This window comes from Erithacus rubecula (assembly GCF_903797595.1).
Source record: "Erithacus rubecula genome assembly, chromosome: 10".
NCBI lineage: Eukaryota > Metazoa > Chordata > Aves > Passeriformes > Muscicapidae > Erithacus > Erithacus rubecula.
This window is the reverse complement of record NC_136662.1, coordinates 13,373,678-13,389,250: the sequence shown is the minus strand read 5'-3', so window position 1 is coordinate 13,389,250 and position 15,573 is coordinate 13,373,678. Positions and strand designations below refer to the sequence as shown.

General features: G+C 41.0%; 2 protein-coding genes across 4 annotated transcripts in view; both read right to left on the bottom strand.

Annotated features, from left to right (window-relative positions):
- Positions 1-14,075, bottom strand: part of ZNHIT6 (zinc finger HIT-type containing 6) — a 31,102-nt gene extending 17,027 nt beyond the window's left edge. For 2 of the 3 annotated variants that reach the window (XM_079313304.1, XM_079313305.1), the window contains exons 1-8: positions 13,946-14,075; positions 12,669-12,734; positions 12,471-12,577; positions 12,303-12,388; positions 11,432-11,535; positions 3,824-3,892; positions 2,954-3,034; positions 2,372-2,452 (exon numbers count right to left, since the gene is read on the bottom strand). In XM_079313304.1, coding sequence (XP_079169430.1) covers positions 2,372-2,452; positions 2,954-3,034; positions 3,824-3,892; positions 11,432-11,535; positions 12,303-12,388; positions 12,471-12,577; positions 12,669-12,734; positions 13,946-14,013 — 662 coding nt within the window. In that variant the 5' untranslated portion in view covers positions 14,014-14,075. The remainder of the gene's footprint in view (positions 1-2,371; positions 2,453-2,953; positions 3,035-3,823; positions 3,893-11,431; positions 11,536-12,302; positions 12,389-12,470; positions 12,578-12,668; positions 12,735-13,945) is intronic. The other variant, XM_079313306.1, reaches the window with a different exon arrangement.
- A 1,319-nt stretch (positions 14,076-15,394) lies between these two features.
- The window catches only part of COL24A1 (collagen type XXIV alpha 1 chain), a 117,481-nt gene continuing 117,302 nt past the window's right edge, over positions 15,395-15,573 (bottom strand). The window contains exon 62 of the mRNA XM_079313296.1: positions 15,395-15,570. The gene's annotated coding sequence lies outside the window, so the exon portion shown is untranslated. The remainder of the gene's footprint in view (positions 15,571-15,573) is intronic.

The following is a 15,573-nucleotide window of genomic DNA, read 5'->3' as shown; positions in this document are numbered from 1 at the left end:
ACAGGCACAGCTTGTGTTGACAGAACTGACTCTATGCTGACATAGCAGTCCCATCATCTCAAACAAACTTTGTTCTTTCCCTTCAGAGGTGGAATTTTTTTCCAGATTGCTGTTTTCTTGACCTGTCTGCACTGCCTCAGCTGGGCCTGCTCCACCAACTTATATGAAGAAATTAATATAATTTCCAAGTGAGGAACTGCAGTTCTCAAGTCAAGATACACTTCTATTTTAACTTTCCACTGGTTCTCCTGTACTTTAAATTTTACATTCATTAAGTGGAATAAATAGCAATTACTCCAACCTTATTATCAACCAGCATAGGCTGACTCTGGAACACAGATGAGCCTCAGACTTGAGAATATTTCAGTTAATTTAATTTAATGAAAAAGAATTCCTGCTCAAAGCTGTGACATAAGGAAATACTACAGATACTTCAGAAGAGGCAAATGGTTAAGTAACAAAAAAACCCTAACGAGCACAAGAGATAGGAAACTTCTAATTAAACTGGTTTATTTCCCAAACATTCTACACAGCTGTTAAAAAGCCAACTTCTCCTTCTTTCTTTAAAAAGGATATATGAAGAACCACTGCTCATACTGTCAAGGTATTTTCAGCTCCTCACACCACCCCACCAGCAAGTAGGCTGGAAGGCACAAGAAGTGGGAGAAGACACAGCAAGGACAGCTGATCCCAACTGGCCAAAGGGATATTCCATATCATATCACAGATGGTCAAGATTAAAGGCAAATTAAATTAAATTAAATTAAAGGTAAAGCTGGCTGGGGGCTGCTGCTTGGGAACTGGCTGGACACTAGTCAGTGGGCAGCAAGTAACTTTACTGGGCATCACTTGTTTTCCATATTCTTTCTTTTATCGTTCTCATCCTTCCTTTTTTGTTCTATTAAACTACCTTTATGTCAACACAAAAATTTTAATTTTTTCTTTCTGAATCTCTTCCCCATCTCCCTGGGGATGTAGGGTGTTGGGTGAGTGCCTGAGCTGTGTTTAGCTGCCTGCTGGGTTAAAACATGACATGCAGTCATCAGGGAACTCCTCAGACCCCAAGGCCTCTAATACATGATCAAGAGGGGTCTCACCATAATATCCAATACCTCTTTCAGTACTCTGGGATGAGACCCATCAGGCTCCATGGACTTCTGAATATTCAGCTGAAACAGCTGGTCCCTTACAATTTCAGTGTCCACAAATGAGAACTCACTATTCCCACACTTACAACACTCAGACACAGGGTACTAGGCAGTCCAAGGCCTTTTATGGTTTTTTCCTGTATGTAAGAACCAGAACTCTGTATTCTCAAATTCACTTAAAAACAACAGGTTTCTAGCTGAGAATTCTGATGGCAAATGTTACAACCATATTTCAAATAAGATTGCAAAGAGAAAAAAAATCAGTCAAAATTATTAAGAGTTTGCACTTGAATTTGAGTTGAAAATACATTAGACATTTTTAAATATTACTGCGAAAAAAACCCCAGCATAAAGTGGAAGCTAAGTTACAGCTAAAATTCTTACAATATACCCTTATTCCCCCCTTAGAAATAATATATCATATTTAAGGGAAGCATATTATTTACATTTGTTACATTCCAAGACAAGAAAGTACTTTCAGATGCCTAATTAAGAATCACTGGTGAACCACAATAAGTTATGATACTAAGCTGATACATATCCTTCCAGTAACAATGACAGCAGGGTGGAGTGTTCAGAATGGTATTTATACTAGCAAAAAATATTTCTTCAAAGTTTAATTTTGAAGTTCAAGATTATTGTGTGTTCTGAAAACAAAGAAAGCAATTCTGCACAAGTCTGAATTCTGAAGACATAAAAGCCCACACCCAGAAATATGGTAACATGAAGAGTGATGAGCAAATAATTTTGAGAAAAATGTGTAATTTCAAATGCAGTGACTAGATTGTGATAAACACATATTTTTTGCTGCACAGATTTAAAAAGATAATTCTCCTTGACTATCACTTCAACTTGCTCTGGGAGGTTAACATATCCACAAAGGAACTTCCAGAAAGAAATGGATGTATGCATTTCTTTGGGTCAATACAATTATTTAGCATTTTAACACAAACCTGTGATCTGTTACATTGGTATGGATGGCTGCTGAAGCAGCTTAGGTACGGGCACACAAAATAATTGCACTGAAATGTCAATGCTGACATAATAAAAGACAAAGAACTGGCATTTTTGCCACATCACTTTTATAACAATTTGTAATTACTCACGGATGTTTACATAATCTCATGGATTAATCTCCAACTGTAATATTAAGGACTAAGAAATGTGTTGAATTTTCTTGTTATTTTCAATTACTAAGCACATAAACTGAAGAACCACCTTACCTGACAGAGTTTCGGCTCCTGTTTTCTATTTTCATTAAAATTCGTACATCTGATTGAGGAGATGCTGTATAGATTTTTAATCTGAAAACAAAAAAAAAGCAGCAAAGATGCAGAAATTATGTACAATGACTTTTCTTCCTGTCATCCATAGGAGATGGATATCTTATGCATGTCAACAGTCAAAATAATGTATTTTTTTCATTAAAACAATGATTTGTCACAAATCAGGTGTTTTCTATAAATTAGGGTTGTAGCATTTTTTATGATTATTCTGAAGGTTTATTGTCACCTCCACTGAGGTTAATTATGGTTACATTTTTCAGAATTTCAGATGCTTTATTTGGTCTTTATGCTGAGTCAGTTTCTTAATTTTTTGCTGGTTTAAATTTGGTGGCTGTAGCCCAGGGTTTGGTGCTTGGTGAATGTTAGGATGCTTTTCACCATAGGAATTAAAGATGTACTGCTGACTGGGAACTCAGCTCTGCAAGCTGATAGTACAGCTAGTTTAGGCCATGTATTCAGAACCATTCCCTTTTATTAGTGCATTAGGTCAACCAGGCAGGAAAGTTATTCACTACACACCTTTGACAAACGACAGGATCTGACTCCACTGGATCAATATATGGCTTGAGGATATCAGCAAGTGTTTTATCATCAGGCACCCTTTCAGCAAAGATAAAAATCAAGCATGTGAGAGATCACTCATCATGGAGACAAAATATCTATTGTGAGTCACCTGGAGGAAGCAGTATATTAGCATGTTACAGCAGCACAGCTGAGTAGTTTATGGGAGGATCATAAATGTGTATCAATACTGCACAGATATGGGCACCTTTATCTCAATTTCAGCACTGGGATTTCACAGGCATGTATGAGGAGTAAACAGATATATATCTCTAGCTTCTAACCCTGCAAAGTAAACATGCTGTTCCTGCAGGCCTAGAAGCAGACAAGGACATACTTCTCATCTCCCTTCAGGCTAGGAAAAAAGGAGAAACATTTGTCAATAAATGCTTATTTTTTTGGTTTTTCAAAATGTGTTTGTGGACTTTCCTGCAAAGCAAATAATGCAACCATTTCACCCTGTATGAAGGTCAGCTCCAGAGTGCAGGTGAGGACAAGTGGCAAATTGTGCTGAATATCTGCTCCATGACAGGGGAGTATGTAAGGTGTAGGGGTACCACTATTATGAATATATAAACTCTCTATTTTCATAAAGAAAAGCAATAACAAGCATTATGCCCGATTTGGAAAGTCTGCTAGCTTTCAGAGAGAAAAGGATGACACAACTTTCAGTATTTTTTAGATTGAAATGCCCTTTTATATAAGACTAAAATTAATACCTGAGTTAACTTGTATAACAGAACCGGTAAGAACTGATCAAAATATTTTGCAGTTCAACTTCAGCAGATTAATTTAAACTATATAAAAATATTTTTTAAAGCTCTGTACCCTTTTAAAGTGTATTCAGCATGACAGTGAGGAAATATGAGCTTCAAATGCCAGTAGAACTTGTTCTCCCTGAAAACAAAAAGAAATGCATATTCTTAGTCAGTAACAACTACCTTTTTTTTTTTTCTATCATAAAGCTTGGTAACCTACAGCATGGGTGCAGTAGAGAATACATGGCTAAGATTCTGAATGGCTTTGAAGAATAAAAGGGGCATGCAGAGAAGCTGAGATGTCCTTTGAAAAATGTAATGCTCCCACATCTTGCTAAACTTCAAGTCCTCATGGGATGAAAATCAGTTCCTTACAAATATAAGACATCACCAATTAACTGAGCAACATATTTCACATTTTAGAAGTGAGTATATTCTAGCTGCTCTTTTATTTCAGAAAAGGAAACTGCTTTTTGGCAGTTTCCCTAACCCTAACCCAGGACAGATCACCAAACCTTTGCAACAATAACAGCCAGTCCCAGCTGAGGTTGGGTCCTACAGAACACAGGGGACTCAGCTTTTCCAGCAATGATGGCCTCAATAGAAAATGTGTCATGGCCAGGGAAGGAAGTTGCCTTCTGGCATAACACGGATAAGAGAAGTTGGAAAGAACAAACATTTTACAGAAAGATCATAAAACTGGTACAGACACAGTGATGTCACATTCCTTTCTTCTGTATGTTAGTTGTTATTTTTAAGACCCACCTTCCCTTTTCAGCTAGCATACCTGAGAACAGAAGCTATTGAAGCATAGCTTGAGAGCAGTATCATCTTAGGCAATATTTCTAGAAAATGTTTTGCTAGATAAGGCAGTCTCTATTTGCCTTTTTGCTCATTTGCAGAATATCTGCAGAAACTTTTCTAAAAGAATTTCCTAAAAGAAAGCACAATCTAAAAGGTGGGTTCCTGACCTTTTGCTTTGGTTCAGAAATTCACTCTTGTGACAAACAGCAAAGATTTAGAGCTCAAACACCTGTGAAGCACAGGGACATCTTATGGTGTCTTTTTCTTTTAAAGACTTTTTAAAACATTATTTAAGACCAATGAATCATTGCATCCAGCATAATCACCCTCAGTTATCCAGAAGTCTGGTCTACAACAAAAAGTAAACACAGTGTTGTTCCAACATGGTGTTTGATTTGTTTATCAGGCAAATGAAACATTATCCAGCAGGTTCTAGCTGGCTGCAGAGAGGAGTGTACGTGCATCCACCAGCAAAACAGTAAACTTAGCTGCTAAGATCAATTAACTGATATCAATCTTTAAATGCAAGCCCTTTTTAGAAGTGAGCTTATCAAATAAGTAATTCCCTTATCTAGTTGCTCCTAGGAGAAAAGTGAGCTTTACAGTTGAACAATACTTTCTGGAGTAAAAGGAAAATCAGATGTATTAATATTTACCAAAAAGAAAAAGGAAGCAGGAACCCCCAGCTCCAATAAAATAATAACTAGAATAAAACAAATTAATGAAGCCCAGGGTCCCCAAAGCAACATGTGTCTCAAGCAGAGCTGTGCATCATGCCTTGTGATTCTTTTCTTCTCTCTGCTTATATTTGTTAAAGTGGAGAATGAGAATGCCTTGAATGAGAAGGTGGAATTAGAGAACATAGATCTGGAAGAGGTAAGAAGATTGCATGTCCAGAGCTGGAGGGTAACACAGAAAACATTATTAATCATATATCATATATATAACCAGAAGCTGGCATAATATTTGGGCCAGTGAATTTTACACTATTTTGCATATTGGTATGACAGCCTCATATTACCAAGCTGCAAAATGTTTTGAAATAACTCAAAACCATTGAGTGGAATTTTGGGAGCTTTTTGCAACGTAAGGTTTTGCAATTTTTATCTTGACAGCTGAAGGAAGCACCAATGCTACACAGAGAGCAAACTGAAGTATCAATTATGTAACCAGTTCAACTCCCTTGCAATTAACAAGCTTGTGATTCCTCTTAGACATGTTAATATCTGCTAATAAACATGGGATAGTGTTATTTCAAAGCACTTTTCCAGGGAGAGTAGTAAAAGTTAGTAAGCTTTAGACACAGAAATAGAGTCACCACCATGAGCTGAAGGAATTGCTTCTGATGGGTACATTTATTAAAATATTTATAAGGACTATTCAGATGAGGGTTTTATTCTATGTTATTAACTAAACATGAGTCTTGCTCGCATGTTTTCATTTAACTCATCATCTTCCACATTTTTTTCAAAAAGCTTATGTTTATCTATTCTAAGTGACCAACCCTTTCTGTGACACTTTGATCTTTACATCAAGACAGCCAAAGCATGAGAGAGACAAACCATAACACAGCTCATAGGAACAGATGGCCCAAAGGACTGTATGCAACACAGGCACTTGAAAAAGAAATGCTCCAAAAAGAACTTGTAGCTATCTGCTACCTGTTGCTAGGAACACTCTTCATGTGTCTGTACAAACGGTTGTCACACAGCACATCCTCATTTCACATGCAAGACTAATTCCCTGTGGGCTCACTGAGGCAGACTCAGTTCATCACTGCAGCTGTAAAATCAGCTTAAGAGGATTCTTCTCAGACTTCCGCCCTCCCTCCCCCTTCCAGGCACAATCTAGTCTATGGAATAGTGCACAGAAAGTGCTGTGAATCAGGCAAGCTCAAGTTAAAAAGTTCATTTCTCATCAAAAAGTTCCACTTTGAAAACACAGAAATGTTGATTTTTTTTCCTCAGCAAACTAATACCGTAACTGGCAATTAATGACTTCATCTCTCTTCTTCTTGCCTGGAAATGAATGGCAAGCAGAAAGAGGCAAGACAGTTTAAGAACAGTATAGAAGCAGGCAAAGAAAAAAGAAGCTTGGAACAGGAATAACCTCATACTCTTCACTGTACAATGAGGTCTTGAAAAACAACCAGCTGGGTGCCTGTTATTGAAGTGAAGCATCCCTCACCATCACTGATGTGTGCCCAGTCATGTCAACTGACTACAAAACTACCAAACAACAGAGATCTGGGTGAAGCATAAGCACATCAGTGATGTCAGCAGTAAAAGCAGCACCATAGCCCATCCCTGCACTGCTTGGCTTCATCTCCTATTCTGGCTACTTCAGAAGCATGGAAATTGGATGGGAAGGAAAAGGGGAAACTAGCACCTCTCTCCAGAACTGCAAAGGCTGTTTCAGAGCTACAATTCTACAAAAAGTAACTATCCACCTTTCATTTCTCCTAGAACTTCCAAAAACTTACTTTGTCATCAGCTGTAGCTCTCTCAGAACTACATGTAAATGAGTTAAAAATTTTTCACAGCAACAATGGAAACCTTTTTCTTCCGATGTTACAAAGATAGCAGCAGTATATACAAAGTGGCTGTCTCCTCCAGCTGGCTCTCAGAACAACTGCAAAAATTTTCACTACCTTTACAGTTACACCAGTACCTATGAAGATGCTCAAAATACTGTGATTGTAGAGAGTACAGCTGCTGGGAATTAAAGGACTGACCTACAAAGGTCTCTGGACTTGGACATATCTGTTAAGTGCCTTGGCAAATTTATAGAAGTGTCTAATGTTTACGCATTTGTTAAAAAATATATGAAATTATCTCATAAAGCTTAACTTTCTTACCTCAGCTTCCTCTGAGCATTTCCTCTCAGTTTTGTCTAGAATGCAACAGAGCTATTTTAAACATGTTTGTAAATGTATGTATATACGTATGTAAACTAAAATATTTATTGACAAAAATTCCAAATTCATCACATCTTAAGACATCAACTGCAGTTCTGGCTCTACAGAAGTACTTCACTGCCAGCCTGTCAGAGATAGTGATTCATTGATGATTTTGTTTCAATTTAGCAACTAGTATTCTTAAAATATTAGTATACAGGATATTTTACATCAAAGTGCAAATACTGTAGTTTCCTGTCTCTTTCATTTTGAATTCATAGAAGTGATTAAAAGGACATGAAGTTTAATGACAGACTAGTTATCCTTTCATCTGACAATACCCAGTACTCTCTCAGAATGCATTGAAGTTTAATTGAAGTACTGGGAATTCAGCTTGTATAGTTTTGGATAATATTGCCTTTCTCTACTTCCTTTAGCAACTTAACTTTCTTCCTCATGGGTTCAAGAAAGGAAGCAAACCCATGTACTAAGTAACAACTAAATTCAAGTTTAACAGCTGCAGCAGTGTAACATTAAGTCAAAACCCAACTCAGAAAACTCCTTGCTATATTCTCAAAATCAACACTTCAAACAATAATTATCCCCATCTAGCTGAAGATTAGAGCTGACATTTTAGGATTCCAGATGTACCTCAAAGTGTAACACTGATGATCTCCTAAATTATGTTAATCCCAAATCTCCACACTGTACTTATTTCTCATAACTACATCAAAGAGGAGAGGTAATGTAAAAACTTCCTCCTTCTCCCACATACATCCCTCTGACCAAATGCTCCCAGGCTGCAAGCAGCCTGTTACAAGTGAGGTTTGTAGTCCTCTGGCCCCTCTTGGTGGGGAGGAGAGGTAAAAAGGATTTTGTCTGGGAGACAGGCTGCGAATGGAGCGTGGAGGAAGATGGCTGGAGATGTCCATGACAGTGCAAGCAGCAGGGAGGGCTGGAGCAGGGCAGCACAAGCTGCAGAGCTTAGGGAACTGCACTGCCCCATTTCAGTGTCTCACTACAGCATCTCCTGCCAGGGAACTGGAGCCATGGACCTGCAAGCTCATTCCCCTCTTTCCATTTGACCTGCTGGCTGGAGCTTCCCAGCAGGTGCTCCTGTCCTTGGTTTTGGCCTGACCTCATCCTTCACCCCTCTCCCAGAGGCCTCCTATCCCAGCAATTCACACCATCAACTCCATGACAGAATGTATTCAGTTTGGAACTCTAAGCTGTGCTGAAAATAAGGGCACCACAGCAAATGTAGGGTGAAGCAGCACTTTAAAAAAAATTTATGAATAAGAAGTCAGATGCACCATGAGTTCACACCCTGGACTCAGACACTTTTTTCTAATGACCCTCCATAACCTAGATATTCAATATTACACATTAGTCTAATCCATGTGCTGCCCAGCACTGGCACATATGCTTTCACAACATCTGATTTAGCAAACAAACCCATGGAATCCAGGAAATGAAGAGTCTGGTTAACACATCGAAACAACATTGATCTGTCCTCCAGCACTGGCACAGACAGGGGATGACACAAGAATACATCTTGTACTTCCTAGTTTTGGACTACTCTCATTGCTGCCTTGTACTGCCCAACAGCTTGGCTCACAAGGGAGAGTGTCAAGAGGACATGGGAGAAGACTGTTCTCAGTTTTCCACACACAGATGTTGTGCAGCTTCCAGCCTCCACCCTCTGGAGCAATCTGTCTGTAAATCTCAACTTACAAACAACATGAGAAGGGGCTCACATCTACAGGAGAGGGACACAGCAGACCCTGAGCACTGCCAGGTGCTAAGCTCATATAATGGATATGTGACTATTTACACAGCTTTACCTCATTTCAATATGATAGCCAACAAAATGTCATAGGTATCATGAAGTCCCATGACAGAGGTGCTAAATGCCTGATAATCATTGGTTTGTCCAAACCTGAGTCCTTAGAACTCATTTAAAGAGAGTAGGCAGAACACACCACTTAAAAAATCAAACTGAATACTCAGAAAACAACAAAAAACCCCAAAAACCAGATATTAATTTTTAATCTGCATCACTGAATTCAAACAGCCCATTGCTGTGTGAGTAACAGTAGCAGCAATAGAGAGGAAATATATCCTTTGTACAATAATCACTGAGCCTATTCCATACTCTTGTACAGCATTTACAAGAAAAGGACAGTGATTTCCTATGCTCCTCAGGACAAAGAATATTATCAAGTCCTTTCTAGTAGGATGTAAATGTCCCAGACAAGCTACCATTTCACAGTAACAGCAAAAACTTCCCAAGACTTTATGAATGACCACCCACTAAGGCATTCTACCAGAAAGCTCATGACATATTTCCATGCCTATTTGCCAAGAAGTCACCTTCCTTGGCCCATTCTCTTAAGTTTTTAAATCTGCTTCTGTTAAAACAAAAAGTACACAAAACACATGAAAGCATCATCTGCTAAAAAAAGGCTTTCTAGAAGAAAATGAAAATGGTTCAAGAAGGCAAATGTCTTGTCAGTACAGCACTGTACCGTGCCCAATATCTTCCCAAATGTGTCAAACCTCCCTGTGTCTGTGCCCTTCTGTCCTCCTAGCTACTGACCCCAGCATTCCTGGGTTTCCTGCACTTTTTCTCGAGGGCTGCTCCCTATCTTATACTTGTTAAGTGTATTTATGTTGTTTTATCTCTAACACTGAGGAAAGTCCCCATTCAAGTAAAACTCAGCTCTAAACCTGAGATACTTTTTGCAGCTTGAGACTATTAAAAGGTGTCTGTATAAGGTAGAGTATGCAGTCAAAGACAGGGAAGTCAGTGCAGAGGGAGACAACCTTGGTAAGGTCTGGAATAGACCTGGTCTGTTCTGAAAGGAGACGTATAAAACTGGGGGGCAGAGGGAGATAAAAATTTCCTTTCTTTCTCTTGGTTCAGTCTGGGTTTTCTCTTAACAGAACTGATATAATATGTACCTTTAAAAGGTTACACTTCTACATTGATTTGATGCCTAACATTCTGCTGAAATCTACTCTACATGCAAAACCAAAGCCCCCTGTGTTTTTCCCTAGAGCAGCCTAAATGATGCAGGTGGGTGTATTGAGCAGTCTCCAGGTGGGTTTTTACTCTGTCAGAGGCAGACCTCTGGTGGCCAGCCAGAGACTGACACCGTGGAGTGAACAGCTCCCAGAGCAGAGAGAAAACACATCCTGAAAACACTAACTGCCAAAACTGAGACCTTGAACACAACAAGGAAAGGAATCATCAGGGGGATGTGATGCCAGTGCCATTGCTGTGAGAAGCTCAGAAGGCATTTATATTTGACCCCAGTATATCACTGAGCTGAGCTGCAGACCCGATTCCTGTCACAACTAAATACTTCATAATTTCTTTCATTTTTACTGTGAAAATACTTTGAAATCCAATCTCCGGATATCACAGAAAAAGCACAGAGTGTATAAAGGAAGAAATATTTAAATTTTCCTTAGCCTTCTTCCTGCATTTGTATCTGTCTGCACTTGTCTCTCTAAGCTGTGCTGTATCAAACATTCCCATTTTCCAGCATAGCAACTCCCATCACAGAATGCAACTCAGGTACTGAAGAACCTCTTCAGATCTGAAGTCAACCTTTTCAGAGATAGGGATGTGTGCAAGCTTTCTACATCAATCCTCTGTCATATAACCTTGAGAGAAGAATTTTCTTTTTCCAGTAAAAAACCCAAGAGTTAATTAAAAGACCACAACAGCACCAGTTCTTCCTACCATTACTCAGAGTTGGCATTTTTCAAAATAAAGTATGAATTATGTAAGCTGCTAAACCAAGCTCAAAGAACCTAGTGAAAATGAAAACCTAAAGCATGAAATATTAAACAGCTTTTGCAAAAAAAAAGGTTCTTTAACAGATTTTAAAGCAAGCATATTGGTATGAACTCAAATTCTCATGATTAGGAAAATAAAATATTGCTGATTGTAACCAACTGAAGACTCACATGGAATTGAAGGTGGTAGAATTTTCTCTTCTTTTTGTAAATCCAACAGGCAGTGTTTTTAGATCAATATTACACCCTCGAGCTTTGTTCCTCAAGCAGTATAACTAGCAAAAAATAAAAACATTTGTAAAAAAAAATCTGAATACATAAACCGCCTGAAATCTGAACAATAAAAAGCAGACAGGAACTATGAGAATACTACAGAAAAGGCCATATTTAGTGAAATACTTTGAATTTTTAAAAAAACACAATGATTTTTGAAGTTTTTTTTACTATTAGTAAAGAACACGCCAATGTCCTCCTTATAGTAAAAGTTCTTTAACATACCATGAAAGTCACAGTGTCACCATTTTTAGTTCGAGGAGTGCTTGGTTACTGAAAGAGCTTCAGCAAAAACTCCTTCCCCCTTAGGAGGCTGGTTTTTATGTCACTCTTGTTTAGGTTTAGTCTTTGAAGAACTCCAGCTGTCTTCATTTGGTATATAGGAAACCACATAACAATTTTTAAGTGACTAATAAATCCACTGTTTACCTGGGAAGTGTGTGCTTAAAAATTTTAAAGCTGTGGAGGTATAAGGAAACATTCAGACTTTCTCAATGCACATCTATCATCAAACAGCAACAGTGGTCATGAAAAAATTCTAAGAATTGCTAGTGATCTTTTTTTAGCAAGCAACTGAATGTAACCATCAATACTATTGCTGAACAAATCTTCTTTTGATTTCTGTCTCTAGAATTCAGGGTCATTCATATCTTCACAAGAGAGTCTGGATTCATAAGAGAGTCATGGAATCTGGATTGGGACTGCCTCTGGAAATTCAAAGGTAGCCAACCCTAATTCCAACAGAGCAAAAGGAGAATCAAAAACTTACAAGTCTCTTTGTTGCTGGACTATGCACAATACAATGTCGAGCAGCTGCATCAGCTGTCCTTCCTACATCCTCCAGGAAACGATAATCTGAAGGTTAAATAGAACAAAGAATATGTAGGGCCAGCTTAGTAAAACCAGGGAGTTTTAGAACACACAGGTATGTTCTTACCACTCAGAAGGTTCAAGTCAGTAAATTCATTTACAGAGACAAATGCTGTTTTATCCCTGACTCCATTACAGCTCAGGGCAAGCTTATGCTTCTTGACACACAACAGGCTGAAAGAACAAAAAAAAAAAAAAAAAAATTACACATTCAATCCATGAATGGGGAAAAGAATCAAAATTATTTACTTCAGATAACAGATACCTGCACGAATATTTCATGCATCGTGGACATCTGTACTTAGCTTCTTCTTTGCTACAGGTTTCACACCTGAAAGAAGCAAAAAACACTTCTCAGTAAGGCAGCATTTCTGCACCTGACTGGCCTGTGAAAGTGCCTACTCAAAAACCAGGCACTAGGCCATTCAGCAGCATTTTCAAGAAAAGCTATTGTAAGTGCACCTTGAAAGAAGAAAGAGAAAACCCAAACATCCTGGATCAGGAATGGTGGCAGACAAAACAACACAAGCTATGGAGAGTATCTCTAAACACACACACATTAAAACACTGTAGATGCTTGAAAGAGAAAGACCCACATGTTAACTGCAGAGCTGGAAACAGCAAACCTTAATCAGTTTATGCTTTGTGGCCTGGTTGTATCAGTGCTTTTCTCCTTTTTCATCACCTGTAATGTGTGCTATATCATGCTGGCTTAGAACACTCCCAGTTAAAGGCACACGGAAAATAAATTTCAAGGATTAAGGCACACTAAACCCTGAACAATGCATCCCATTTTTCACTGAAACAAAAAGAGCATGACAACATAGTCAGCAAAACAGCTCCTGGCTGTCAGCAGTGCAAACTCCAAAGTTAGGGAACCTTTCAGGCACAATGTATGAGGCTTAGCAATATAACTAATAAATACCAGTGAAAACCTAAATTCCTCTACAAATATGACCATATGTTTTTACCTAGGCTATTAAAACAGCTGTTTGTCCCATTCTTAGGAAAAAGATCTTGATATGCCAACTGAAAAACTCATCACTCTTATTTTAAATCTGACAAACAGAAAAGAGAAATAACATTTCCCTCACATCAGCAGTTTTCGAGAATAGCACAAACAGTACAACAAACAGGAGATAAATGTCAGCCCCAACCCGTTTCTCTCCTCTCCCCACCACGTGCGCTGCTTGCTGGCAGCGAGGGCCTGAAGGACAAGCCCAGCAACAGCATCGCCGGACGAGCTCTGTGAATGAGCAGCGCAAAGCCACCCCAAGAACCGGAGAAAAGGGTTTCAAACACTGCAAACCAGGAGCGGGGAGTTGCTCTGAACAGGGATTCCCGTTCGCTGCCCTGCAGGATCTCCGCAGTGCCCGCTGCCCTCACCGCCCCAGCGAGGCTCTGCCCGGCGCCCCCCGCGCGGCCCCTCGCTCACTCGGGCCTCACCCTCGCGGAAGCAGGCCCTGCAGGGCACAGGGCCACCGCCGAGCCCCGGGAAGGCGCTCCCGAGCCCGTGCGGCCGCTGCCGCCGCCGTGCCGTACCTGTGCAGGGACATCTTGCCGCCGCCCGCCGCCCGTCCGGCACCGCCGCGCCCGTCCCGCTCCGCCATGGCCGCGCCGCGGGGTCTCACTGCGCATGCGCGGCTTCAGCCGCGCGCCGGCGCCGCCTGCCGGCCGCGTGCCCCGGCGCAGCCGCACGAGGCTCCGCGGAGCCGGCGCGCCGGGAGCTGTGGGGATCCGGGGTTGAGGGGATCCGGGAGCTGAGGGGATCCGGGGTTGAGGGGATCCGGGAGCTGAGGGGATCCGGGGGCTGAGGGGATCTGGAACCTGAGGGGATCCGGGAGCTGAGGGGATCCGGAACCTGAGGGGATCCGGGATTGAGGGGATCCGGGGGCTGAGGGGATCCGGGAGCTGAGGGGATCCGGGAGCTGAGGGGATCCGGGGTTGAGGGGATCCGGGAGCTGAGGGGATCCGGAACCTGAGGGGATCAGAGAGCTGAGGGGATCCGGGGGCTGAGGGGATCCGGGATTGAGGGGATCCGGGGGCTGAGGGGATCCGGGATTGAGGGGATCCGGGAGCTGAGGGGATCTGGAACCTGAGGGGATCTGGAACCTGAGGGGATCCGGGAGCTGAGGGGATCAGAGAGCTGAGGGGATCCGGGAGCTGAGGGGATCCGGGGACTGAGGGGATCCGGGAGCTGAGGGGATCCGGGAGCTGAGGGGATCCGGGGGCTGAGGGGATCCGGGGGCTGAGGGGATCCGGGAGCTGAGGGCCCTGCCGATGTCCCAGCCAGAGGGGCTTTCCAGAGCACAGAGCAGGTGCTCCCCAAACCGCTGCCACTCGGACCCTTCCGCCCCACTGCTCAGCATTCCCACCGGGTGACACCGGGCATCACTCCTTACCTGTCCGTGTCCCGCTGTTCTCCCCGCTGTCTGCGTGGGATGTGCATTTTTGCCTCAACTACGGAAATACTCACATCCGAGCAGCCTTATAAACTCCTTGCTTTTAAAATAGGTGATTTCTGAGATTAAGGACTCCCAAGAATAGAGTAACGAGATGAATAAAAATATACACGAAGCAGACGTTTTCTAAAAAAATTATAATCTTGCAAAATACTCCCAAGTATTTGCCAAAACATCACCTCCAAAGCCAAACTAAGAGCAAATGTCAAATCATAATGTCAGCGTATTGATCTTGAAAATGCAAAAAGTGAGATATTTTCTCATCTTTCTGTAATCTTGCTTTGTTTTTCATTTTATCAGATTTTTCTCAAAGTGGTCAAAAATGATGCTTTGATACAAAATGTGAGATGTGCATGTTCTTTACTTTGTAAAAGCAAACGCTGTCCCTCTGGCAGCATTCCATGGCACAGAGCATTTCCCCTTGGGAAGAGAAGCACTGCCACCTAAGAAAAGTGCCCTTCTAGAGGATTTTCATAATTTCTAAAAATCACCTATACAATATGAAACAGAATAGTAAAAGACAAAGAGATAACTTGGAAGCTTCTTTTATTATACTTTGGTGGTGTGTTTTCCTGCAGATGAAGACAGATATGTTTGAACACTCCCGGGCTTCCCCAAATACAGTCCAGAATCACCTTGCCGTGTACTCCTGAGCACACTTTGAATGGATGATAGATAGAGGCATATCAATATAGAGTGCTTTTCCTA